General features: G+C 53.7%; 1 protein-coding gene across 9 annotated transcripts in view; it reads left to right on the forward strand.

Annotated features, from left to right (window-relative positions):
- Positions 1-27,679, forward strand: part of RREB1 (ras responsive element binding protein 1) — a 174,061-nt gene that overhangs the window by 134,950 nt on the left and 11,432 nt on the right. For all 9 annotated transcript variants that reach the window (XM_059399391.1, XM_059399395.1, XM_059399390.1 and 6 more), the window contains 4 exons: positions 3,326-3,470; positions 3,998-4,131; positions 18,081-18,270; positions 19,295-22,190. In XM_059399391.1, coding sequence (XP_059255374.1) covers positions 3,326-3,470; positions 3,998-4,131; positions 18,081-18,270; positions 19,295-22,190 — 3,365 coding nt within the window. The remainder of the gene's footprint in view (positions 1-3,325; positions 3,471-3,997; positions 4,132-18,080; positions 18,271-19,294; positions 22,191-27,679) is intronic.

The following is a 27,679-nucleotide window of genomic DNA, read 5'->3' on the forward strand; positions in this document are numbered from 1 at the left end:
AGCATTGTTGAAAATGGAAACGTGTTCGAGCATCATAAAATGCCAATCTGTCTGGTACGCTGGGGGCTTTCTGTGCTGGGGGGAGGCTGGCTAGCATCTCAGCTCCCTGCCAGATCTGAGGCTCACTGAAGTGGACGGGTGCTTAGGGTATGTAGAAACGAGAAGCATTCGTCCTTGAAATAAAACCTGAGAGAAAAACAGATGCAAGCCTTCTAAAGAAGAGACAGAATTGCCCGCCCCTCCAGCCTTCCTGTCTGCATTGGCCACACTCTGGGGGGGAAGAGGCCATTACTTGCTCATTTTGGTGGCACGCCCCACTTCCTGTGAGCGTTCGGGAGGAAGTGGACAGTTAGTGTTGCCACTCCTGCTGTCGGAGCCTAGGGAAGAAGGGAAGGGGCCAGGTTACACGATGTCTCAACTACACATCATATCCAGCTTCAGAAACAGCTGAAGCCCCCAGACCCTGGCAGCCGGACTCTGGACTGAGTTGAGTTTATGAACCTGCAGCTGTTGGTCACCATGTTGCCGAAGGGACAGACTGGAAACTCCCCAATCGGAGATTGAACCCCAAAAGGGAGCAGCACGCTGGAGCTTTGAACCTGAAGTTCCAAAGGGCTCAGCCGGAGAACTAGAGTGCCTTGACATGCTTGCCACCAAGCCCTCTGAGACTGCTTTGATCTGGTCTCCTTTTTCTGCCTTTAGCAATGATGCAGCTCAAGGGCAGCCCAGATTTTCAAAAGAAGACAGAGGCAGAACTGGGGGTGGAGAGTGATCTCTTTCGTTCTCTTGACATTGGGCTAGAGCTTGGTACCAGGTGCGAGGTCTTGGACCACAGTCATTTGGAGAGGAAGTGTCCAGGGTCGGGCTGGAGCCCTGAGGTTCCTGCCAGTGATCCAGAACACAGATCGAAGGCTTGGCTTGAGGCAGTCTGGGGGGAGAGCCCAAACGCAACAGTGGGCACACTTGGGTCCATCCTGGCTGTGAGGGCCCGGGCGTGTCAGCCTCTCCTCTTGCGCGGCCTCGTCTGCAGAGTGGGCATGAGGATCCGTAAATCCCCACCAGGTCCTCACTGTGTGCTTTCTGCTGTCCTTCCTCGTCCTCTGCTCTGTGGAAACCGCTTCCAACACACCCCAGAACTAGGTGATAAAGGTGTAGCTTGAGTGAGTGAGTCCCTTCTGGTTGTCAGAGGTGGTTTGTGGCCTCGTGTTCATGGGCACAGGTCACCTGTTGGCCACAGAGAAGGCATTCGTCTCTCACTTGATGTTTTAGTGATTAGCTGAGAGGGTTGGTGCTAACTTACATCCCATGGTATTTTTCTTACTTCCTGAGTTCTTAGGTGCTTTAAAACATTTTATTTTTACATTTCTAAAACTGAACTATGCGATACAATAAATAATCAACCTTGCTAGCCTTTTCCTTTTTCCTTCTAAACACTGATAGTAAGTCATGTTCTCTAAATCCCAATCAGCTTGGAATAGAGAGGGTACTTAGAATGAGGCTCTTGGTTCCCAAGACCTTTCCTGGGGCTTTAGATGGCCAAGAAGTTGTAATAAAGCATTCTTCCCTGATAATCTCAGCAAAAAATTAGGTGGGCATGGGCTTGGTGGTTCTCTTCCATTTTCTCCTTTAGGTTTTCCTGCACCACCACACTGACCTGCCCTCCACTCCCCACCCCGAGCCCCCCAACCTGGAGAACAGAGGTTTGGCCTGAGGCCAGTCCCCTCCAGGGCAAGGCCACATCCCACCTACTGGTGGCTTTGCTGGGCTGGTGCTTTGTGAGCCAGGGCAGATAGTCAGGGCTGGTGTGGGGGCCCTCTGCCTCCTAAAATATGTCTATACAATGGAATAGGAGATGCCCAGGGTCTGAGCCCCGCACACCCGTGGGTAGCACAGGGCAGGATTGTCAGGGAGGAAAGGACTTATCGCAACTGTCTCTTTGCACCATTGGCCCATGCACCTGAATTGTCCTGCTTGCCAATTACAGGCTTCTTAGCCTTGTCAACCCTGGCCTTTCCCCTCTAAAGAAGGAGCTGAGCTGAGTTGTGCTTCTTTCTGGAAGTGTGACAGGACCGCCTGGAAGTGGGACTGAACGCCTTGCAGTCTCTCCCCTTTCCTATGTACTTCCCCAGTGAGATAATCCAATGAAAGAGTTCTTTCTAAGAAACTGAGACTTTGTTCCTACATCTGGCACAGTTTAACCCCCAAAGATTATGATGGTGATGACGATTGTCATTAGGAAAACCAAACTTTTTATGTCACAAAGGAAGGAAATTGAGACTGACCATCATTTTTGTAATACCTCTCCCTCCTTACGGGCCTTGGGACCGTGGACTTAGGGTGTTTGCTTTAGAACGTTCCAGTAAGGCCACTTAAATCAGGCCACCCGTTAAGCTTTCTTTGCAGAGCAGACAGACTGTATGTAATGCTTTCTCACACGTGTGTTCCCGGCCCTGCAGATGTCAGGGTCGCGGCGTGCAGCTTACTCATTGCCTTGCCCCCGCTCTGCGCACCATCTGTAAATCCGCGTAACACCGTGAACAACACGGAAAGCCTTTCAGGTTCACTCCAGACATGGGCTGCATTAGCACTTGTCAGATTCGACCCCCAGCGTGCCTTCTCCGAAAGCAGAGGAGAGCGAGCACGTAGTGCCGGCGTGTGCAAGGTGGGTTCTGGGGGCGAGTGCAGAGTGATCGCTCGATGTGTGAGCGGGCCGTGTCTGGGGATCCCTTGTCCTGTAGAGTCGTGTGTCCTGAAGTAGTACCTCTCATCTGAATACGTACAAGAGGCAATCAGATGGTTTTTTTCATCTCACTGGTGTCAGTGAAATTCAGAATGTCTTCCAACAGACAGCAAAGCGTTGAGCGACATTTTTGGATAACACCTGTGAGAGCTTTGTGGAGAGTTTCAGGGAGATCATAGAAGGCTTTATTTATTCTTTTTTCTTAGAATGAGAGGTTAAGCAGTGACTTTTTTTTTTAAGATTTTTAAAAAATCTATTTGATAAAGATCACAAGTAAGCAGAGAGGCAGGCAGAGAGAGGGGGGGAAGCAGCTCCCCACTGAGCAGAGAGCCCGATGCGGGGCTCAATCCCAGGACCCCGGGACCATGACCTGAGCCGAAGGCAGAGGCTTAACCCACTGAGCCACCCAGGCGCCCCCTAGAAGGCTTTAAAAAGAGAGTGTATAAATCGTACTGTCTGTCTTAAAGAAAATTCAGCCAACACCTAAACATATTATACAAAAAACATGAAAAATTTAGAAGAAACCAACCAACTCAGTTTTTTGCCAAATCACAGTGTGTGTGTATGTGTGTGTGTTCTTTCCAGACATATGAAGATTCACGAGAAGGACCCTAACAGTGCTACAGCTACGGCCCCCCCATCCCCACTGAAGCGTCGGCGGCTGCCCTCCAAGAGGAAACTGAGTCACGATGCCGAGTCAGAGAAAGAAGACCCAGCACCTGCTAAAAAGGTTCTTGCCACGACTACCACGCCCCTCACCGACTTGCACCGATGTGCCTAACCACGGGACTCCTGGCAGAAATACCTCTAGTCTTTATTCTCACAGTCTGGGGACTTGGCAGACATCCTGCGCTTTTAATCTATGTCTTCTGACACTGTTTTTGCAAGGTGTCTGCAGGAAAGCATTCTCTGTGTGCACTTCCTCTGTGGGCCCCGCACGCTGAGCCCCGCGACGGGAGGAGCTAGTTTCGTTGCTCTGTGCTGTTTGGTTTCTCCAGCTGGAGGGGAAGCTTATGCCGTTAGGGACTCCTGTTGTTCTCTGTCCCTGCCAGACACCGGGTGCTCCCTAAGCGTGGTTGGAATGAATGAGTGGGTTGAAGGTGGGGGGTGGAAGTGTTGGGGGAGGATTTGCTGCGTGGATGAAAGACTGGTGTGTGGCCTCCCTGTAGATCTGGACTGAGTATTGGGCTTCTCTGCTGAAGCAGACCCGTATGGGAGACCTCCTTCATGACTTCACTTTTTTCCTTTCCCCGCAAGATGGTGGAAGATGGGCAGCCGGGGGACTTGGAGAAAGCTGAAGAAGTGTTTCACTGCCCCATATGCTTTAAGGAGTTCGTTTGCAAGTATGGACTGGAGACCCACATGGAAACCCACTCAGATAACCCACTAAGGTAGGAGAGGGGCTGGAACGCATCTGTCATCTGGAAAGCTTTTTTTCATTCCGGTGCCCTCAGACATAGGGCCGATCCTCACTCCCTCGTCCTCCAGACTGAGCTGAAGGGATTTGACTTGGGTTTGGTGACAGGCCAGGCCCTTGGAGCAGTTGTGAGGGCCCGGTGCATGGGGCATCCCCTGTGACAGGGGACTTTGGGGCAGCAAGCATATTTTCTGTGACACAAGAGGTGTTGCAGCCCAGGTGACTGTTAGTTGTGCAGGAGCGTGTGGTAAGGACGGGAGGGCATACCAGCTGCTCGTTAGTGTTTTGCCTGGATCAGACTGGTAGCACAGAAACCTTACAAAAGCCTTGAGGGGTAAGAAGGCTTCTGCTTCCTGCAAGGCCCTCGACCGAACATGAAGCCCGACACAGGCAGACAGCGAGAGGTGCAGGTTCTGTTGGTCTGGGTTGCTGGCTCCAGGTTTGGGGCTCCTTCCCCTGCCCAGGCAGAGACGGTGGCTGGCAAGGACTCTCCAGCGGTGCTCAGGGCCAGGCTGCGGACGGGGTCCCCTCAGCTTTCCTTCCCCATCTCACAGAACTTTCTCATCGAGCAGCAAGTCCCGTGTTCTTAGTGACAGACAGGCTTGGAACGGTTTTGGCAGAATTGCCACTTTTAAAAAGGCTACTGCTGTGGTTTTAAAGCACCAAGAAGAACCAAAGGCCACAGGGGAGCGACCGGATCGGAAGGTAATGTCCTGCAAGGCGCGGCTGAGGCTTCTCTCAGAACAGGGCAAGCGCGTGCACGCTCGCGGGGCTGGGTTTCAGGAGACAGCTTGGGAGCCAGAGTCTGGACGCCTGTCAGACTCACCGATGTCTGGACCCGCTCTCCCTCTCAGGACACGTGTTAGGTTGTGACTTGGGAGTGAAGAATCAGGGGAAAAGCCTCACCGTGTGGTAATGAAATCCGCCTCAGATAGCATTATATTTCCTCACGTTCGCTGGATATTTTTCCATTAGGAGAAGAAAGAATGAAGAGTTTAAACTGCTGAGCCATTGAGGTGCTACAGAATGTCTTTTCATCACTCCCCCATCTCGGGAAAGTGCCTGCTGGCCGCATAGCAGAGGCTGGTGGTCAGAACTCCCGGATCCCACCCTGCTCTCGAGGGACCTCTGCCAGCTGGCCGTGACCCTCGCGCCACGTAATCCCCGTGTTCCTTTTCAGGCCTTAGATTCCTTCTGTCCATCAGGAAAAGGCACTTGGCCCTTCCTTTTGCAGGCCCTGTCCTGAGAGATGCAGGAATATTCACGGTCTCGTGAATGTCCACAGCATCCCCAGGATGTGGGGTTGTGGTGGGCAGCGAATGTTGATGGCTTTCTCAGCTGAGAGCCTGAGCAGACAGAGGTGAGGCTTCATGGGGTAAGTTGTGGGCACAACCCACAATCGCACGTGGGACCCCAGCCACCACCCTGTGCCCCTGCCAGTCAGCCATGGGACCGGGCACTACAGAGTGGGAATGCACTGCGCGTCTCGGAGCTCCTCTAGGTGTTCTATTTCACTTGGGATCACATACCATCTTAGAAACAATCCATTTGCCCCTTCTAGAGAGTCCCATCCTACAGAGAGAATAATCAGACTCTCGCGAGAGAGATGGGGGCCGCCAGCGTGTGTACAGCACGGCATATAGCAGTGAGAGCAGAAGCTCGAGCCTGGAGGAGGGGCTGGCTTCCCCTGGAGCAGGGCCTCCCAGACCAGCACCTGCCCCAGGGATGGGCTGGCCTTGCTGCTCTGAGGTGGGGATGGGAAGTGCATTGGATGCTGCTCGTCCTGCTCTGCACGCCTTAGTGGGTAATTCATGTGCCGTGTCCCCAAGGCTGTGGCGAGGCAGATGCACCGTGAAGTCCTGCCTATTCTCCTTGCCTGCTCGGGAATGATGGCTTCTGTCTGGTGAGGGGTTGCCCAGAACAGCGTTGTAGCGGGCTGGGGACTCGGCCCCGACCAGCCGTCTTCCACCCTGCTGGAGCCCCTGGATGCTGTGCCCGCAGCCCATCCGTTGTTGGGGGGCGAGCCAGCCGTCCCCTGTCTAGTGGCTGCTGCGATGTGGGGTGGGGCTTGCATCTGGAAACCAAAGGGACTTGATTATAGAACATAGTTAATTCCCCTCTTGTCCTCTCTGCTCCGCTGTTCCACATAATAGCCTGCTATCAGAGGAGGCCGTGGGGGCAGGCAGGAGCCGGCGGGGCCCAGCCAGCCAGTGAACTGTGACAGGAGCCGGTGGGAGAGACTGCTTGTTAACCCAGAGCTAAAATAGACACCGACTCCATTTGCAAACCCCAGCGGCAGCAGAACCACAGTGGGATGCTACCGGCTTAAACAGAAAGTTTGTAACTCAAAACAGCTGTTGGCTTCTCACTCTCCTGCTCTGACCACCCCCTGCTCCGTCCCCAAAGCTGGCAAAGTGCCTATTGTCCCTTAATAGAAAGTGTTGGAAGTCCAAATGGGTGTAAATGCCGAGTCTGTTCCCCATTCCTTTTGCAAGTTCACGAAGCTGAGTGTAGAGCGAAAGGCAGGCAGGAAGCTGCTCGTGGTGGCTGTAGCTCTTCGTGCTGGGTGTTGCTTGGGCCCTGACATGACCAGCACTAAATCCGCAGCCCCCTAGACAAGGGGGAGCGGCAGAGAGCTGGCGTTTGGAATCAGACGGTGATGGGCAGAGTGTTTTAAATGTTCTACTGGTCACCTTTTAGAAAAGAAAAAGAAATAGGCAGAACTGATCATGCTCATAGCAACAATACCAAAAATAGAGTGTCAGCGTACAATCAGTGTAAAAACTGTTGGTGATGCGTTTCGCATTCCTGGCTACACACAGTCCGGGTGTGGGGTACAGTCACGGCCGCTCTGAGTCTGAGCCAGCCACGGTTCAGGTGTGCAGAGCCCACTGCACAGACGCAGGCCAGGACAAGTTGCCTACAGCGGGGGTAGGAGGTGCCTGGAGAGGCCCCTGGTCTTGCGTGTGAATGACTAGTCTAAGGCTACCGGGGTTGGGGGGTGGGGTGGGTGCTGGGCCAGGAGGGGGTGACAGCTGGCGGGTTTCTTGGCTCTGGGGCTGCTGCTGAGGGCAGAATTCAGCAGAAGTTATTGTCTGATGTTACATGGCTCCTTGATGAAAGAAATGCAGATAATAAATAATTTTTAAATTATTTCCATTAAAATGGATCCAAATGATTGAGTGCTGACTGTGTGTCAGGCACTTCACCAGACTTGAAGGGAAAAAACAGTGATGTTGGAGCCAGGGCCCCTCGAGGGCTAGTCAGAAAACAAGGAAGTGGGCAGTTACAAAACACGGCAAAAGGGACATGTTCGGGGCCAGGAAGGACACCAGGAAGGTTTGCAGAGGGAGCCTGAGCAGTCAGTGTAAAGCTTCCCTTGACGTTTTCCACGGGACGAGCTGGGGTGGTACCTCACGGTTTCCTCCAGGTGGAGGCTGTCCTCCGTCTGATCAAGTTCTTGATCTCGGTTATCTGGAATCTAGGTCAGGAATCAGTCTTCGGGGAACATGAGTAAGCTCTCAAGGGTACAGCCTCCCTGCTGTAGGTGGGCCTGTCCTGCACAGTGAGGGTACGTGTTGTCACAGGCGTGCGGGCCAGGCCAAAGGCCACCCCCTCGTCCTAGTGGTGGAGCAAGGTACCAGAACCTTCTTTCTTCTGCGTTCTCAAGTGTTCCAAGGAATGCTTGGCTCCCTTTGCTGTAGCCCCTCCCCTGCACGCCCCATCACCTACAGGGAGCCTCTCAGACTCATTGACATGGTATTGGTGCCACACTTAAATGTCATCCTAGAAATAAGGAAAGAATATAGAAAATAGTCATTAACATCTTGTATTGAAGAGTCCCAGCGGTCGGTGGCTTGGCCAGGTGGAGGCAGGTTTGAAACAGTGTTGGGAGCTAAAAAAGGGCCCGGGGTGGGGGGAGGTGACGCACGTGTGTGTCTGTGTCTGTGTCTGTGTGTGGTGTCATCATTGTTGCCCCCTTGCCCCCACGGCCAACCTGGAAGTTGGAGACAACATTGTCATGATGTCCCCTTTCCTCCCTGCCCGAGGGCCTCTCCCGGGGCTCAGGCTATTGAGAGCCAAGGTGGCCCCCAGCTTCTGTGCTCACCCCAGCCTGTCCGCTGTGAAGTGCCTCGGACCTGCCCCGACTTCACGCCACACTGGTTGGTTGAACAGTCTGGCCAGGGTGTCAGGACGCGGTGTGCAGTCTGGTGGATTCCTGGGCGTGGGGAGGGCAAGCTGCCTCCCGCCACTGGCCAGGGCCCTGTCACAGGGCCCTCCCTCTCTGTTGCTCCCAGCAACTGAGAGAGATTAGTGCAGCTGTTGGATGTCAGTTCTCGGGCTGGGAGGGGAGGGGAGGGGAGGGTGGGCACCAGGGCAGGAATGTCTGAGCCGGGTGGGGCTCCCAGGAGAGGTTGTTTGCACTTACCCCTTTCTGCCTCTGGAGACTGAGCAGGAGAAAAATGAAGCATGAAATCCCTTTAAAAAAGGAATGTCAGTCTCTGGATTAAAACTCTGTAATGAGCAAGAAATTCAGTATCTCAAGGAAGTAGCCCGGTGAGCTCAGCTTTCCCAGGAAGGTATCTCCTGGGTTCTGATGACAGGGTCCCGGCCTGCTGGCTGCTCAGGGAGTAGGAGTGTGAGCCACTGTCCGGTGTCCAGCCATTAAGAGTGTGCCGTGGGTTGGAGAAGGAACTGGGCATCTGCCAGTCATTGTCCTCTGAACAGAGTCGTGGAATCAGGGTTCTGCCGGCCAGCCCCATCCCAGCCGGCCACCTAGTGTGTCCCTGGCCCCCAGGCGAGCCGAGCTGGTTCCTCGGCTGGAAAATGCATCTGTGGTCTGTGGTGAGGAGGAAGGGAGCAGTGCAGCCCTCAGATGGGTATCCTATTTCAGGGAAACTGAGGCGTCCCATTCAGGGGCTTCTCCCAGATACTTTGTATTTGACAAGAGAACATGAAAGCAGTCTGCCCTTGAGTCCTCCTTGTCATCAACAGCCCCTTTCATCTAGCTTTGCTTCTGTAAAGGTTGGGAAGCTGAAGAACCGTTTAAATTTGGTTTGAGTCCTGCCCACCGCATTTTGTAATCCAGCTGTGAATGCTGGATAGTTAGAAGCTTGAAGGGGCTGGATAGCTTTTAAATAGTAGAACCACACATCCTTTTCTTAGATGTTTAGGGAAACTGGAGGTTCTAAAGGGATGTTTCCTAATGTTTGAAATTTGCCAAAGCAGGCTTTCAAAAATTAAATATATTTAGCATAGGAAAATATATATAATTTAAATAAAAACCGTTCTTGATGGAGGTCCCCTGCCCCTTAATTGCCATCCTGGTGGATATGACATGGCCATAAAGGTGAGGCACCTGACGGGAAGGTTCTGGTTCTCTCTTCAGTCTGCTCTTAAGCTTTTGCGTGGACGTCCGAGTTTTCTTCTTGTTCTGGAGCGCTGAGGTCACCAGATGAGTACAGTAGGACTGTGGCACACACCTGGAGGAGCTCATAATCCCCAAATCTATTTATCCACAGGGTTTTCATTTTAAAGCCTTTTGGTGGCCTTGCTTTCCCACTTCAGTAAAGCCCGTTGCTCGTAACTTTGTCTTCAGGTTTCCCTGGGCTTGACTCTCTGATTTGGATGTGTTTGCAGGCTTCCTTCCCATCGTAGGTCCTCTGGGAAGGCTGTCTGGGGAACCCGCTCCTGTCGCTGGGGACACACGTCTCATTGCAGGGCTGGTGTCCCGAAGGGTGACGGCAGTTCCTGGTAGGGTAACTGTTTGCTCTCCTTTGAGCCTTCAGAAGTGCTGGCTTTGTGCCAGGCTTCCTTGGACCCTCACCCCGTGCACCCCTACGGGAAGAGCACGTTCGTCCCAGTGCACGTTTCCGCCCCAGCGCAGGGTTCTGTAGTTCTCTTGGGAGAAATCAGTGAGAAGGCAGGATGTGAAGGATGCAGCGTCTTCGCACAAGGGCACCGGTTACAAGAGAACTGATGCCCGGTGCCCAGTCCCATCGTCACAGGCACGCTGTGGGACGCGTGCATCCGCCCTCGATTTGCGACTTTAAAATTTTATCTTTTGTCTTTGGAAGACTAGTGGTGGATCTGGGTATGCGTAGGGACATCATTCATTGTCACTCGGGTCCTTGGAGAGTTGAAAGGACAGGGCCCTCAGCTAAGGAAGGAGAGGATCCCCTTGATAGGCTGGAGCTGGCTTCTTCCCGCCCTTGCCCTTGTCTGTGGGCCTGTGACAGCCAGCGGCGGAGGCTGAGCCGCAGCTGGCGGGGTCGGGTCTCTCTGTGGCTTCAAACCAGCATAGGTCCCCGTGCCTGTGAGAACTGGGCTTCTCCTCCAGGCCAGCCCACGTCAAACCTGGGGCCCCTCTGCTGTGTGATTTTGTTTATTTCTGCAGAAGGGACAGCAAGGACCATGGTAAAGTGTATATATTGGTGGTGGTGGTGTGTCCCTGTGTTGGTGTGTGTCCCTCCAGCCCCAGGGGCCGCAGTGGAAACTCGGCTCATCCCCCCTGCATGCTGCTGGGAGGCATTTCCCTCCCCTGACACCCCCACCCCAGGCCTCTCCTATCTGAGCTTCACACCTACCCATACCCTTTCCATGACACCGCAGGCAGTGCTAAGAGAGGCGGGGGTGGGGGGCAGATAAGCTGGAGGCAGCTGCTTCACCCCTTTGCTATTAGGACAGCCCTGACTTCATGCCCCAAGACCATCCCTCCTGCCTTCCCACACACCCCTAACCCAACTGCAGAGCCCTGGGCCCCGGAACAGGAGCCACCATGACGAAGCCAGCTCTGCGGGAGGCTGGGATGTCACTGGGGGCCGGGGGTGGGGGGCGAGGCATGGTAAGATCTCCAGGACTCTACATGAAGTTCTCTTTCTGCTAGAAGCATTTTGTAACATGTGCTGGGATTCAGGTGTTTTCTGGGTGAAACAGGCTCTGGTGGACTGTCTTGGGGTCCGGAAACACTGTTTCTATGAGCAGAATGATTTGGAGCTCATGCATACACAGGTGTGTGTGTGTGTAAGTTGAGGACAAGCCAAATGTCCCCGGTAGTATTCATCCCTGTGTTTGATTTGTAACCTCACCTTGTCTTCGCAGAGTTTTTCCCGCTGATGAATTGTTTCCCTTCGAGTGATTAACATTATAGGCGATGTAAAAAAAAAAATTTTTTTTTTTTTTTTTTTTTTTAAAGAAGAGTTCTGTTGGCATCTGTAAACCCCATGGCTGGCATTCACTAGTTGAACGCTTTCCCCCAAAAGCACTGATCTTAACTGACGGTGAAGTTCTCCATGTGGGAAAGCTGCCCTCCTCTTGTATTCCCTCAGTATCGGAAAGCAATCTCTTGCGTTTTTAAGATTTCCCTCTGGCACACTCTTAGGTTCACAGGCAAGATGCAATCGCCCTCCAGCGCTCCGCGGTCCCACGACTTCTAAAGGGAGGTCCTGCTCCTTCGGCGTGTCCTGCAGTGGTGCCGCCCGTGGGTCCCTGGAGTGGCTGGCATCCGGGGCGTGCTGGAGAGATCCCACAAGCCCAGAGGGGAGGGGAAAGCAGTGGGGCCCACCTGACCCATAGCCACGGTCTTCATGAAGACTGACAAGCCCAAGTGAGGTTAGCAAACACCCCTAGGTCAGGGCCCTCAGGGAGCAGTGTCGCCCACAGATGAACAATGATCTCCATTGTCCTTGAAGAGCTCTTTAGAAACAGTTGCAAAGTGTTCTTCCCCGGGCCTTGGGAAGGCTGGTCGAACCGGAGTGTCTCTGGCTGACAAAGCCTGGCCAACATTTCTGGGTGATGGTTTTCCACACTGGTTTTATTTAAAGTCTGCCAACAGGTGCCGAGTGGGAGATGGGAAGCAGCATTTTTCTGTGGTGTTTCATTTTCTTTCTTGTAACCATCCCTGCGCTGTGCTTCTGGTTTCAAAGCAGGTTTTTATCCCCCCTCCCCCCCACCACTTTGGAGCAGCTTATGAGATGACATTCTGCAGCTTTTCAGAAGTGAAATAGGAACACACTGATTGAATCCCAGGAATGGAGAGGCGTGAAGTCGTGGCTCTGGGCCTCATTCAGATTTTATTAGGAGGCTCTGAGGGCATGTGCAGGCCAGGATGGCATGTGCTTCTCTTCTGAGCTGTGGCCCCAGGACCAGGGATGGGGGCAGGGGTGTGGGGTGGTGCAGGGAAGCAGGTGGTACAGGACAGAGGGCGACCAGAAAGAATGCACATTTCTTCTGTGCGTCTCCAGATGAAACAGAAACAGTGGAGACTATGGTAAAGTTCTTAAGAATGAAGAGAGAGAGCACGTCCTTTCGAAATTCATTTTCCCTGCGTTTTCACGTTGGCTCCCATGGCCAGGAAATGGGCTATTCCTGATGGTTTTTGTTCCGAGCCGTAGGATCTCGTGGTTAAGTTTGGAGTAGCCCCTCGTAGCTTTCCAAGCATTTTCTTCTCCGTCGCTGACTGTAACTCTAAGAATCCCCATGTTACAGATAGGGGAGCAGTCAGGGGCCCAGGGAAGGTTGGGGAAGAGCTCTCCCAGGCCTGGGAGATTTGAGGACAGATTTGAGGACCTGTCACTTAATTCTCACTATATAAGTAAGGAGGTCATGGAGGGAGCGATTCCTGTCTCAGGCCTGTTTGGGAAGTTGCCCAGCAGGCAATCAGAATACAGAAGAAATAAGTTGTCCAAGATCGCCACAACCTCCGCTTCCCTCCCGCCGTCTCTGGTCCCTGAGCCCATCCCACACCGCTCCCCGGCTGCCTTCCAGGGGGCACACACAGCTTGTGGCTGGTGCGGTTAATGCAGCCGTGTGTTTACGGAGCACCTACTATGAGTGAAATTCTCCTGGGTGCCAGAAACGGGAGGGGTTTGGAGATGAACAAGAGGATGGAGGGGACAGACATGTCCGAGAGAAGTGAAGGAAACCGTGTCAGTAGGAACTCGCGGCTGAGACAGCTGCCATCAGCTCTCACTGCCGTATCTTGAGATGCTGTCCTCCCTCTCAGAACACCGACTTGTGACACCCCTCACCCCGAGTCGTCTTACTAGCCCGCCGGCTGTGCACCAGTGGAGTAGACTTGGGGATGGTGTTCCGAAAGGTCTCTAGGGTACAAGAGAAAAAGAAGAGGAACTTTCCTTATCGGGACACCAGGGTGGCTCAGTGGGTTAAGCCTCTGCCTTCGGTTCAGGTCATGATCTCAGGGTCTGGGGATTGAGCCCCGCGTCGGGCTCTCTGCTCAGCGGGGAGCCTGCTTCTCTGTCTGCCTGCCTCTCCCCCTCCCTGCTTGTGCTCTCTCTCAAATAAAATCTTAAACGAACAAACGCAGTGTAAAACTGCAAATAAAGATGTTCATGCAGTGACTCGGACGTGGATCTGCTCTCAGTGCCCTGAGAGTCCAGTGTAAGTCCTCGGGGAGTGAACCCGCCGTCACTTACTGTTACTCCCAGTCGCTCTGTCCCCAGGGACTGCAGCAACACAGAATTAGTGAATAGGAAACTGTCGTTCCTAGAGGAAACAGGGTTACTGTCTTGGGAACCCCTGCTACATTGTCATCACCTAATCAACACAGACTCTGGTTTTACATTTGTTTCTGTTTAAAGAAATCTTAGTTGATGAATGGCATGGACCGGAGAACAGTGAAGTCCCGCCCCCTGGCACCGCAACTCGCTTGAACAGAGCTCGTGTGACACACGCACTTCTACCAGTCGCATATCGCAGCTCCTCGCGCTCACGCACGGGGTTCGGCGCTCTGCTTGGAGCGGTCTCAAACCATGGTCTCACCGGCAGAAAGCACAGAAAGGCTGGAACTATGGCCCTAAGTAGACTGTAGAAGGGACACTGGTTTGTAGTAGGAGCTGTGGCGAGGCGGCGGGCTGCGTGGCCTCCTTCAGCCGCGGCCGGGGATGCGCGCGTCGGGTGACAGCATTCCCTGCTTTGCTGTGCGTGTCCTTGGATGCGGGGCAGGCACCGTCTGGGGGTAGCAAGTCAGCAAATGGACGGGTACAGAATCTGCCCGTAATGAGGCTCAGCTGTGTGTGTTTTAGGGTTAGGTAAAATAGTTCACATCCACGTGGCTTCTTTTTAATGCACGCCTCACCCAAGCCCGTTCCCTGACTTTATCGGCGAGCCCCTCCCCCACGAGGTGCAGTAACCCTGCTGTCTTCACCGGGACAGCGGAGCAAGGGGCGGGGGCCAGCCCCCTGGTGTGGCTGATCGATCACACACTCACCCTCATTGACTCTTACTAGCGCTGTCTGTGTCCGAGGTTGTCAGAATGAATGAGCTCAGGTATTGGTTGTGACTCTGTGGCATTCAGGACAGGACAGCACCTGACACCAATAAAGATGAGTTTCAGACACTCTGCAGGGGGCATCTGGGTGGCTCAGTCGGTAAAGCGGCTGCCTTTGGCTCAGGTCATGATCCGGGGGTCCTGGGATCGAGTCCGGCATCTGGCTCCCTGCTCAGTGGGGAGTCTACTCTGTCTTCCTCTGCCTGCTGCTCTCCCTGCTTGTGCTCACTCTCTGTCAAATAAATAAATAAAAATCTTTAAAAATAAATAAATAAACAAAATCCTCTTCAAATGTCCTACACAAAATGTCCGTAGTCAGTGCTCACTCTTAATTTGGAAAGAGCAAGTGCAGACCTCAGGGGCAAGGTGCCCACGAAGGGCAGCCCTCAGATGAGTCTGCCTTCGACTTCATCACCTCCTCTTGTTCTCACCTTCCACGGAAGGCACAGACCAGCTGCCATTTCTTGCAGCTTCCCAAACCTCACCTTCCTCTGGCCAAGCCAGGACAGAGGGGAAAAGGCAGGGAGAGAGAAAATTGGAACCATCTCCAGTTCACAACAGGCCATGCCAAATGAGGCCAGAGCCTTGACCACCCAGCACGCCGAGTGTGGCTCGCTCTGCCTGCACCTTAATGCAGCTGCCTTCCTCCCACCCCCGACCCCGGCCGCCTTTCTCCCAGAGGTCTGACTGTCCCATGAGTTTGCTGGGGAAACAGGCTCCTTCCTTCACCCATGCCTGAGTGAGACTCAGTGTTGAGGGCTTCTCTCTTTTGTAAACTGGACCCCCCTATCCACATCTGCCACAAATAGTGCTTTGGGTGTTGTGGAAGCTTCGAAAAACAGACGGGGAATCAGCCCTCTCTCATTAGCTATTTGTAATTAGATGTTTCTCTTCCTCCCATTTTTTATTTATTTATTTGGGGGGGGTGTTACTCTCTTTTACAGGTATTAGGGGGTCATGTTAAACATATGCGCAGATAGCACAGTGTGATGACCCTTCCTTCCCCCAGTTTCAGCAATTCCCTGCCCGTCACGATTCATCTCTTCCCCCATCCCCGACAACTTCAGAACAAGCCCTGGGCATCACATTTCACTTAGTAGTATCTCATCACGTATCTAAAGGGAAGGGACTTAAAACACACACACACACACACACAACCAAAATATTACAACTTTAAAAGTAACAGCAATTTCTGTCGCCCACTGTCTGGTCAGCGTCAAATGTCCCCAGTCCAGACGTTTCTCTCCAGGTTGGGGGATGGCTTCCAGCTGACCGCTGGGGTGGTGACAAGGAGTGTACAGTTGAACTTTAAGTCTAGGGAGACTGCAGTCCACGTGGTGGAAGAGAGCAGCGTTGTTTCCATGGCAGCAGGACAGGACAGAGCTGCCATGGGGCCTCGGGGTCACAGCCCCTCCACACGGGCCATGTGGCCCTTGATGAGACCGTCATCTGGGCAGCTGCAGCCAGGCTGCTGCCCTCCTTCAGTTCCTCACGGCGTAGCCCTCTGGGTACTTTGGCCAGGGTTCCCTGTAGTTGGGGGGCCACCCTGAACCTGAGCATGGGCCATGTGCCTATGACGAGTTCCCGGGGATCAGGGCCAGGGAGTGAGGAGGAAGTGGCACCGTGTGGGCCCACAGCTGTGAGAAGTGTCGGTACCTAAAGACAGCCCCGGTTCACTGTGGCTCTGCTTTCCCTCGAGCCTTCATCACACCGGGTTCCCATGAGCCACTCAAAACACAAGAGTCATCCTGAAGGAACCCGGGATTCTAAATTTAATGGAATGATGATAGGAATCTGATAGTAAGATGCGGCCGGGGTGGCCCCGGAGATGGGAGAGGCGGACACACAGTAGGACCTCGCTTGCCATGGCCGGCCACGGTGTGATAGGACAGCGGACCCGCACATACTTGGCACCTCTTTCTTTCAGCACGAGAGGAGAGGAGCTCAGCTGCTTCCCGGGTGATTTACTGTCTCTTTATTAACAGAGAAGAATTTCAGAGCAAAGGAAGTTCCTGCTAAAGTCTGTGTGGTGTAAACTCGGTCGAGCGATGTCGCATGTGCCTTCCTGTGGAGCACTGACAACACCTGCTTTAGGGGCTTTGTGAGAGACAAATGCATGTGTACACACAAATACTTGGAAAGGTGCTAGGCCCATAGCCCCGTCCACCAGAACTTTCTGTGGTCATAGAAACACACAAGTGTGTTAGGTCAGCGCTACCTGAGGCCACTGTTGAAGTGAGAGTAATGTGATTGAGGAAATTTTAATTAATTTAAGTAGTCACGTGTGGTTGCGGTGGCTACTATATTCGGTACGGGTCTAGGGGTGGTTGATGATCGGGCTGTTGTCAGGGTGGTTCTCAGTGAAGACTCAGATGGTGACACGAGTGTGGAGAGTGGAGGAAGTGTCATAAAATGCGTTTGGGGCCACCTGGCTGGCTCAGGTCAGTTCAGCATGAGACTCTGAATTTCGGCTCAGGTCATGATCTCAAGATTGTGAGATCGGGCCCTGCATCAGGCTCCATCCATGCTGGGCATGGAAGATTTTCTCTTTCGGGGCACCTGGGTGGGTTAAGCCTCTGCCTTCAGCTCAGCTCATGGTCTCGGGGTCCTGGGCTCAAGCCCCGTATCAGGCTTTCTGCTCAGCGGGGAGCCTGCTTCCCCCTCTCTCTCTGCCTGCCTCTGCCTGCTTATGGTCTCTCTCTCTGTCAAGTAAATAAATACAATCTTAAAAAAAAAAAGATTTTCTCTTTTTCCTCTTTCTCTGCCCCCCCCCCAACTTCCCTCTGTCTCTGTCTCTCTCCCTGTCCCCCCTTCCCCTCTAAAAAAATAAAAGTAAACAATACTAATAAAGTACGTTTGTTTCACATCTGTGTGGCCCAGGACGCTTAAGGTGTAGGTCATCTCTGAAGTGGAGGGTACTCACCTTTAGAGGGACTGCATCGTGGGAGTCTTTCAGGGAAAAGGCGACAGCATCCTAACAGGTGTGGGCAGGAGGACGAACGAGGCTCATATTTTATCTTTGCTCCATACTTGGCTGTGTGACCTCGGCCTCGTTATGTAAGGTTTTTAAGAACCTCAGTGTTATGGATACAATGAAAGTCAGGATACCCACCCGCGTATCAGGGCCGTGCTCCCTGCCCCTGCAGGATGCCTGGCTCCTAGTGTAGGAGCCACGATTGTCTTTCAGATAATGTTGGTGTTAATATCAGAATTGAATACGTAGTCACTGTTGCATGCTGTGAATTCACTTGGAAAATTTGATTATCATTTCATCCTGATCATTTCATCCCCATCAGAGACAGGGGTTTTTCTAGATTGTATGCAAATGTATGCTATTAGACTTTTAAATATTTATGATAATTAGAATCCATTGAGTCGAGGGAGGGAGCAAAGCCTTTCAAATGATCACTTTGTCAGCAGAAATTGGTCAAATACCTTTTTTGTTTTTTTTTTTGTTTGTTTTTTTTAGAGGAAGAGTTTTCTTGGTCCTAACCGTGAGCAGAGTAGCTCCTTGACATTGTATTATTTTTACTTCTGTTGAAATGAAGCAACAAAAAAATACCATAATACACTACTGGGCAAGTGGAGACTAGGACTTGGCTGCTCCCTCATATCCTGTCCCTCTTTTCTGCCAGATGTGACATTTGCTGCGTTACCTTTCGAACACACCGAGGATTGCTGCGCCACAACGCGCTCGTCCACAAACAACTTCCCAGGGACGCGATGGGAAGGCCTTTCATTCAGAACAACCCTTCCATTCCTGCTGGCTTCCATGACTTAGGTTTCACTGACTTCTCCTGTCGGAAGTTTCCTCGAATTTCTCAGGTATTTTGCTCGGCCTGTGGACCCAGCAGCCACCTCCGCGGCCGTGTCGTTGGACTAGCCCCCCCACCCCCAACCTTGATGCTTTCCTTCCTTAAAACGTTGTCAGTTGGGTTTTGTCTCTTTTTCTTTTTTTTATCACGACCTTTCTTCTTGAAATTCAGCTTGATCCTTTCAGTCTTCAGTGAGTGGGTCATTGAGCTGAGAAGGATAGGTGAGCTTTTATTTTGCATTGAATTTCTTATGAATTTGTATGTGTCTAGCTCACCTGTGCTTTTTGCCCATTCCTGGGGCATTTGGATTTAAAGTTGCAAATTGCTCACCACCCCTACCCCAGCCCTATCTGAACTGAATTTGTATTTTTAATATTTCTTTAATACCCATATTATAGGTATTTCTAGTGTTGAAGTTTCAATGAAAAATGTTTTGGATCATTAGTAACCGTACTTGTTCTCTGCCTATAAAACAGTGCTGAAATTACTTTGACACTTTTTAAAATAATTGAGGTAGAGGATATCAACAGGGCAACTCTCGAGGCACAGAAGCCTCAAGTTCAGTGAATTATTCCCTGTGTGTACACATAGATGCACATACCCGCATGTATGCACTCCCATAACGCTCCCCCAGATGGCGCTGCCCCGCGCCCCTTCCCCCAGCAATGCCCTTTCTCCCAGTCAGGAAGGTAGCCAGTTCTCCACTGGTGGTGGGAAGTACCCAGCCCATCCGTTTTCCAGGACACCGTTTCTAAGAAGAGGGTTAATCCCATCTTTGTGATGTTACTACTTAACCATATTTCATTGCTTCCCTGAGATACCCTAGAGACTGATGTCCTTCATGAAGCGAAATGATGCTTCAGGTGCTTTGGGGGTGTTCCTTACTCAGTCCGGAGCAGGCATTAGCAAGCAGGGGGAGGCCAGGGCTGGGGCCTGGGGCAGCTTACCCAACAGATACCTCCTGCATCTCAGGGTGGTGATTACGTTTAAATCCTCTTTATTCCCTTGCTGTTGCTGACCCGGCTTCCACGCAGGCCTGGTGTGAGACAAACCTGCGAAGGTGCATCAGTGATCAGCACCGTTTCGTCTGCGAGACCTGCGACAAGGCGTTCCCCATGCGCTCCTCCCTCGCCCTGCACAGGCAGACCCACGTTGCCGCGGACCAGGGACGGGAAAGGCTGCAGGCCAGGACCCTGCCCGGTGACGCCCCGGACCAGAAGGTCTTCCTGGCCTTCCTGGGCCTGCAGCACACCAAAGACGTCAGGCCTGCCCCCGCTGAGGAGCCGTTGCCGGATGACAACCAAGCAATACAGCTCCAGACACTCAGATGTCAGCTACCTCAGGACCCCGGCTGCACCAGCATGCTGAGTCTATCTCCTTTCGAAGCTGCTTCCCTGGGCGGCTCGCTCACGGTCCTCCCGGCTACCAAGGAGAACATGAAGCACCTGTCCCTGCAGCCCTTCCAGAAGGGCTTCATCATCCAGCCTGACAGCAGCATCGTGGTCAAGCCCATCTCCGGCGAGTCCGCCATCGAGCTGGCCGACATCCAGCAGATTCTGAAGATGGCAGCCTCCGCTCCCCCGCAGATCAGTCTTCCGCCTCTGTCCAAGGCCCCCGCCGCCCCTCTGCAGGCCATCTTCAAACACATGCCCCCTCTGAAGCCAAAGCCCCTGGTCACCCCGCGGACGGTGGTGGCCACGTCCACGCCCCCACCTCTCCTCAATGCCCAGCAGGCCTCCCCCGGCTGCATCAGCCCCAGCCTCCCCCCGCCACCCCTGAAGCTCCTCAAAAGCCCCATGGAGGCAGCTTCCAGTGCCCACCTGCTGCCGTCCCAGGCGGGAGCCCAGCCAGACACCGCGGCGCAGCTCTTCCTGCAGCAGCCACGGGCGGACCTGCCGGGCCAGGCCGAGATGAAGACGCAGCTGGAACAAGACAGCATCATCGAGGCCCTGCTGCCCCTGAGCATGGAGGCCAAGATCAAGCAGGAGATAACGGAGGGGGACCTCAAGGCCATCATGACGGGGCCCGGTGGCAAGAAGACGCCAGCCATGCGCAAGGTGCTCTACCCCTGCCGCTTCTGCAACCAGGTGTTCGCCTTCTCCGGGGTGCTGCGCGCGCACGTGCGCTCCCACCTGGGCATCTCGCCGTACCAGTGCAACATCTGCGACTACATCGCCGCCGACAAGGCCGCGCTCATCCGCCACCTGCGCACGCACAGCGGCGAGCGGCCCTACATCTGCAAGATCTGCCACTACCCCTTCACCGTCAAGGCCAACTGCGAGCGGCACCTGCGCAAGAAGCACCTCAAGGCCACGCGCAAGGACATCGAGAAGAACATCGAGTACGTGACCAGCAGCGCCGCGGAGATGGTGGATGCCTTCTGCGCCCCGGACACGGTGTGCCGGCTGTGCGGCGAGGACCTGAAGCACTACCGCGCGCTGCGGATCCACATGCGCACACACTGCGGCCGCGGCCTGGGCGGCTGCCCCAAGGGCCGCAAGCCCTTTGAGTGCAAGGAGTGCAGTGCCGCCTTCTCAGCCAAGCGCAACTGCGTCCACCACATCCTCAAGCAGCACCTGCACGTGCCCGAGCACGACATCGAGAGCTACGTCCTGGCGGCCGATGGCCTGAGCCATGCTGACGCGGCTGCCGAGGCCGCGGGGAGGATGGAGGACGGTGGCGGGACCTTCGGCGACCGGAAGCCCCTGGCTGCCTTCCTGGAGCCGCAGAACGGCTTTCTTCACGGGGCGCCGCAGCCGCTGCCACCCCACATCTCCGTCAAGCTGGAGCCCGCCGGCAACTTCCCGGTGGACTTCAACGAGCCCCTGGACTTTTCCCAGAAGGGCCTGGCCCTGGTCCAGGTGAAGCAGGAGAACATCGCAGGCTTCCTGAGCCCCTCCTCCTCGGCACCCTATGACTGCTCCCTGGAGCCCATCGACCTGTCCATCCCCAAGAACTTCAGGAAAGGAGACAAGGATACCACCGCTCCCGGGGAAGCCAAGAAGCCAGAGCAAGAACCAGGGAACGGGGAGCAGCCCACTCCCTGTCCTCCACCATGCCCTACCCTGCCAGTGACCTTGGGGCCCAGTGGGATCCTGGAAAAGCCCGGGGCCTCTGCAGCCAGCATTCTGGAAGCCCACGCTCAGCCCTTGCAGGGCTCAGTTCAGCTTGCTGTCCCCATCTACTCCTCCGCTCTGGTCAACAGCCCACCCATCTTGGGCAGTTCCACGCTCATCAGCAGCCCTGCACTGCTGCGGCCGCTGCGCCCCAAGCCCCCACTGCTCTTGCCAAAGCCCCCTGTGACAGAAGAGCTGCCCCCGCTGGCCTCCATCGCCCAGATCATCTCATCGGTGTCCTCAGCCCCCACTTTGCTGAAAGCGAAGGTGGCCGACCTGGGGCCCACGAGCACGGGCAGTAACAGCACAGCCCCAGACGGCTTGGGGAGCACTGTCCCCAGAGCTGCCGCTGCCCCCGCCAACACCACCAGCCCAAAAGAATCCAGCGACCCATCCCCTCCTGCCAACAGCCCGGAGGCGGCCTCACCCACGGAGCAGGGGCCAGTGGGCTTGTCCAAGAAGAGGGGTCGGAAAAAGAGCATGAGGAGCCGGCCCCGCTCCAGCAGCGGCGGGGTGGACCTGGACTCCAGCGGGGAATTTGCCAGCATCGAGAAGATGCTGGCCACAACGGATACCAACAAGTTCAGTCCGTTTCTACAGACCGCAGAGGACGATTCTCAGGATGAGGTGGCCGGAGCCCCCGCAGACCCCCACGGGCCCAGTGACGAGGAACAGGGCAGCCCTCCTGAAGACAAGCTGCTGAGGGCCAAGCGGAACTCCTACGCCAACTGCCTGCAGAAGATCAACTGTCCCCACTGCCCCCGGGTCTTCCCCTGGGCCAGCTCCCTCCAGAGGCACATGCTCACACACACTGGTAAGAGGGCACGCCAGGCCAGGAGCACTACTGCCCAGAGGGGAGGCTGTAGCCTGGCTGGCCTGGGAGAGGGGGACACGGGAGGGGGGCAGGCTCAGAAGCATGGGACCCTTTCCCCACAACCCCATTTCTAGCTTCTCCCTCAGTCTCGGAAGCAGGGGGCTTGCCTGGTGGTGCTGAGAGTTCTTCCCTTTGTGCCCTTGTCACCAGAATCACCTGTCCCCACTGTCTCAGCCTCCGAAGGGCTGCTGGTGAAGGCAGGCATTGCACATCGGTGTTTGGGGATGAAAATGGTCCTGGGCCCGTTGGATCACTGACGTTCACCCGCCTCTTCCCTTAAAGCAGGGTGTAGCGGGATTACCCAGTGACCCACAGGAGCCAGTGAGGGAGAAGTAGAAGTTGGTGTTAAGGGATCAGCCACGGTGGCCTCGCTGCTTTGGCGGCAAAAACTGCTTATCTATTCTGCAGAGCAGCTTTGAACACTGAAAGTTCCATGAAGTTCGTTTGACTCCATATATTCTTAAAGGGAATACTGTAGGTTTCAGAGTTCTTTTTCATTTCACTAAGGCAATCCCGCCTTCCCAATTATGGGGAAGATCGGTGACAAATAGTGATAGGTTTTTTTTCAAATTTTATTTATACTAAAATCATCAGCTGTTCTTGGAGAAACAGCCAATGTTCAGACGTGGATTGCCGGAAGTATTTTTCAAATGTTAGTTTCTATATGTTGATTTTTTAAGAGAGCTTGAAGAGGATACATTTTAAGTAATACTTAAAATGTACTGTTCCAGGTGTTTGGAATAGTCACATGACCATACACTCTCCTCTTAATTCTGATTTATTGAATATTTATACAGGGTTTATATCCTTGAACTGAAGGTAAATTGGGTGAGGTCCTTAGTCTTTTGGAGATTACCACGTGAATACTAATGTGTAGGACCTGAAACCCAAGAGAGAATTGTATGATACAGGTTTGCCAGATAAAATACTGGATGCCAGTTAACTTTAAATTTCAGATAAAATGCAAATAATTTTTAGGGTAGGTATTTTTCTCTGCAGTATTGGAGATAGACTAAATACTGAATTGTCATTTATCTGAAATTGAGACTGGAGTGTTTTTAGTTGCTAAATCTGGCAACTGTAGTCAGTTACAGGGCGGACCTAGTCAGTTACAAGGGTTACAAGGCAGATACTGGGAATGAGGTGTGAGCCACGCTCAGTCCCCAAGTGCAAAGGCTTCATTCAGAAGTGGGGGTGTTCATCTCAGAAGCTTCCAAGAAGCCCATAGCAGGCTATTTCTACTAATGAGGGAGGGAGGTCGCCGAGCAGTCCCTGAGAACCGGGGAGGGGAGAGCAAGTGGCGGCGGGGGTCTCTCTGGTCTGGTGGGGCCTCAAATCCAGGATTCTGGTGGCAGCAAGCCAGAAGTGCCTGTCCACAAAAGACTCCACTCTTAAACGGAATTTCTAGATTGGGGAAGTGTATGCTGCATTTTCAGACTGTCCTTTTCATTTGAAACCCTGTAAGCCTGACAAAGTCAAGTCACAGTTCCCCGAAGGAAGCGGTTCAGAAAAGAAAATGCGTGGTAAACAGGCGGTGCCCCTTTCTGGGGGGACCTTGTTTGTCACCTGTAGAGCCTTTGGAGAAGTGAGTAATGGTGTTACCACTCTTCAGAAAGCAGATGGCTCAGTCTGACGGGGCATTTGGCTCTTGCCATGCCCAACCCTCTGCACGCCCTCCCCGCAGCTGGGAGTCCTGTGCTTAGCAGAAAGCGTGCACATTGTCCGTGGGTGAGGCCGCCTACTCCTGGACTTTGTCCTCCCAGCAAACCACCAGTCTCCCTAGGAGGACCGGAGCACCTGGCATTTCCTTCCCAGAGTTGTGTCCACATCTTGCACGTGTCTGCTGGAAGTTCCCACTTGTGAATGCAATCATTTCAGTCGCCTGGCTTTTGAATGCGTTTAACGTCTCGTAGCTTCTGAAAGCAGGCAAGGAACGTGGGAGGTTTGTTGAAGATGGAGTAGGTTGGGGTGGGCATACATGTCAGCGCATTCTGCCACTTCTTCCTAAGCAGTTCCTGAGCCCTTGGTGACAGGCTGATCTGTGACCCCCTGTCCAACCTTTTCTTATTTCCATGTCTTCCTGCTGCGGGTTTCTGACTCTGACTTGAGGGGAGCACTCAGGGTTGGTAGAGAGACCTTCCAGAGCTAGTCTTCATGACTGTCCCATGAGGGCGATGTTGTCCACGTATTGAAGCAAGGAGATGAAGGCTGGGTGACACTGAGTAACAGTGCGTAGTCCTTTGCTGGGTCACGAGTTGGTTGAGCCCGAGTTCAAAGCCAGGGTCACGTTCCCTGCAGCTGCCCCACAGTCAGGGAGTGTGGCTGCTGCTTTTCTGTTAGCAGGTACACAGGGCATGTGTCTCCTGCTCTCACGACCTGTCCTGACATGGTCCAGTGCAGAAGGCTGGCGGGGGGGTGGAGAGGAGATGAACATGGAAAAAGCCCCAAATCTTAGCAGTCAGCCCTGATGGTGGCCTCGGGATGGTATTAGCCGCACGCATAGATGCTGTCTCAGCTGGTGCCCCCTGGGCTTCGAGAACTGCCTTTGCTGTCCTCCTGCTTCAGATATCACGGACAGCCTCGGGATCACCTCCATTAAATAATTTTATAGAGCACTTGGCCATGCCTGGTGCTGTGTTAGAATGTTTCCATCCTCGAGTGTCACGTCTGGACGCAGCCTGGGAAACCATCTGACCTACCCACGCTTCCCACAGACTGGTAGAGGCTCTGCTGTTGAAGAATCCCTTAGCTGTGCTTGGGTCCCTGGCTGGCTGGGACGCATTCCTTCCAGAAACCTTGGAATAAGCCCGGAGGCCCATGTGTTACGCGCCTGGGAGTTAAACAAGCTTCGGCCCTGTAAACAAAAAGCGTTTTACAGGGAAAAGGCCGCCTTTTTCTCTTTCTTTTTCTTTTTCTTTTTTTGTTTTTTTGCTTTTTTTGGCAGGGCGTGGGTATAGTGCTAAAGTCTAGCTGTGTTCCAGCCCGAAGCTTCGAGCAGCATCTGGGTTTAGATCACTGTTAGGCAAACCGCGTCTGTGTCTCAAGAGTCCCCTTCCTCCTGACCTCATAGCGGATGCACAGAAGGATCGTAACATCCGTCTGTTGTCTCCTAGACAGGCAGCTCTGAGGAGACCGGTGGGGTTGCTGCAGCCCAGGGGCCCATGGCTCAGGTTCTTGGGATCATGTCCGGGAGGAGGCTGGCATCTCCATCCTCTTTCATCGCCCGTGGTGAGCTCTCTCTGCGTGGCTGAGCTCCCTCATTGCGCTCTCTTCCTGGCCTATGTCCTAGTGAGCAAGGACGGTTCCTGGTTCCTTGGCTCCTCTGCCTGAACAGGGTTGCCCTTGGGGAGAGGACAGTCTACTGTCCCTCCCTTGTACCCCTCATTTCGGCCCCAGGCCCAGAGAGTACAGAAAATGCAGTCAGCCCGTTTCCGTTCCTCCTCACTCTCCTCCTCACCTTCCTCCTCACCCTCCTCCTCACCCTCCTCCTCCTCACCTTCCTCCTCACCCTCCTCCTCACCCTCCTCCTCACCTTCCTCCTCACCCTCCTCCTCACCCTCCTCCTCACCCTCCTCCTCCTCTACTCCCTTTTCTCCCAAAGTGAAGGGCTCCGGACCCTGGGGTGGCTGAGCCTCCTGCCTCTCCCGCCCCCAGCTCTGACATCTTGGGATTGTCCTGCTTGGTTTTAGTGGCCCTTCTCTGCTAGCCTGCAGTCTTCTGCACCCGTCCTGCCCCCCACCCCGTGGCACATAGGCAGCCGGCGTCCAAGTGTGCAGACGTCTGTGTGGAAAGTGTTCTGGATACCAGTGCTATTTGGCTGCTTCCAGCTTTCTGGAGGGACGGCCTTGGCAGTCTTCGCCCAGCCAGCGAGCGAGAAGCCATCGGAAAGATGTCTGCCGGTGGGAAGCCGAGCGTCGCGCTTCCTCTCGCTGTTTGTTCTTCTGCTCCCGGTGGCCCCAGCGCCTGCCAGTATCAAGAAGTACAGGGTTTCTCTCTTCTCCTGCCTGCTCTCTGGAAGGGAAACTGTCCAGCTGGTGGTTTTCACGGCTCCTGTTGGAGGCGGAGGGGCGGCCGTAGGTGCAAAAGGACACTCCCCTGGCTATGGGTACATTTAGAAATAAACCCGTGCCAGAGCATGACCTGTGGCAGTGACCCACATAAATGAATTGTGTGTGATACTTTCCATGTAGATTGCCAGTCCCCACGTTTTGGGGAAACCTTTCCGATTAAGAAACACTGGAAGGACTCGTGTTTTCTCTGTGCCTGCATTCCAGAGAGCACACCGCTCTTTAAAATGTGAGACTTAGATGCCAGTCATACGTCCATGAAAAGAAACGAGTGAGTGAATGAGTGCATACGTGTCAGGCTTTTGCAGTGCGAGGGGATTTCTAAGGGGTTCCTGTTAGTTGTCACTTTGAGAACTCTTCTGAGTTCTGACATCATTGGGTTATGATCTGAATTTAGCACAAGAATCTGAATCTTTATCGCGGGGCGTGAGCCAGGCTGTCTGAACCCCGCTGTAAAATCACAGAGCGCACCATGCAGTGGCAAGGAGCACGGAACCAGTGGTTTTACTTAAAATCAAGAATCCTCTAGTTCCTCGGCAGCCCGGCTTCTGACTGGTCTTGCTCCCAGCTGGGTCTCCCTCTCGTCTGGCCTGACTCAGAAGCTATGGTACTGGATCTTTGGACGATAAAGTGTTATTTTTTCATGCTTAAAATAAAGACCAAATAATTATGAAAGGTTATGTTTAATTTTTAGAGAAAAGCAAGAATAATTTGAAGTGTACACTGAAAAAAAAAAAACAACCCCAAAACACAACCAGTCTTCATCCAAAAGTGTGACTTTTCTTCCCCCCCCCCCCAAATGTAATTTGTAAGACTTAGCAGAAAACACTCCCTGAGCTTCATGGAGGGCAACTTGAAAGCAGGCACTGGGTTCTCCACTTGCTCCTGTAGGTCCCCTGTGGAGTCCTTCAGAGGACAAGTGCCAGGCTTCTGGGTGTCTCCTTCCATGGGCTTCCATGGGCCGGTTCCAGGCATCTGTGTTTGTAAAAGGTTCCAGGGGTGATTTCGAAGCCTCACCCGAAAGGGTCTTGCCGCTTGGAAAGGAAGGGATGGCCCCATGGCCCCCCCCTTTGACGGTTCCTGATGCTGGAACTCCGCGGCAGGTGATGCTGGCAGTGCTGGGCTGCACACCAGCGTGCTCTGTGCGAATGGCGCCCCCTGGAGTTGTGTGGTGCACAGTGCTGCTTTCTTCCTCCCCCTTGTGCTGATAAGGCCCCGCCCCGGGCCCAGGCAGTCCGCTCACAGTGAGTACCGGGCTGGTCACCTGCACGCGATGTGGCACCCGTGGGTCGTCCTGGAAGCTGAAGGGCCCTGTGATTGGTGTTCCCGGGGGTTGTGCTGGCTGACTTTGCTGCCAGGTCG

This window comes from Mustela nigripes, chromosome 5, assembly GCF_022355385.1.
Source record: "Mustela nigripes isolate SB6536 chromosome 5, MUSNIG.SB6536, whole genome shotgun sequence".
Taxonomy (NCBI): domain Eukaryota; kingdom Metazoa; phylum Chordata; class Mammalia; order Carnivora; family Mustelidae; genus Mustela; species Mustela nigripes.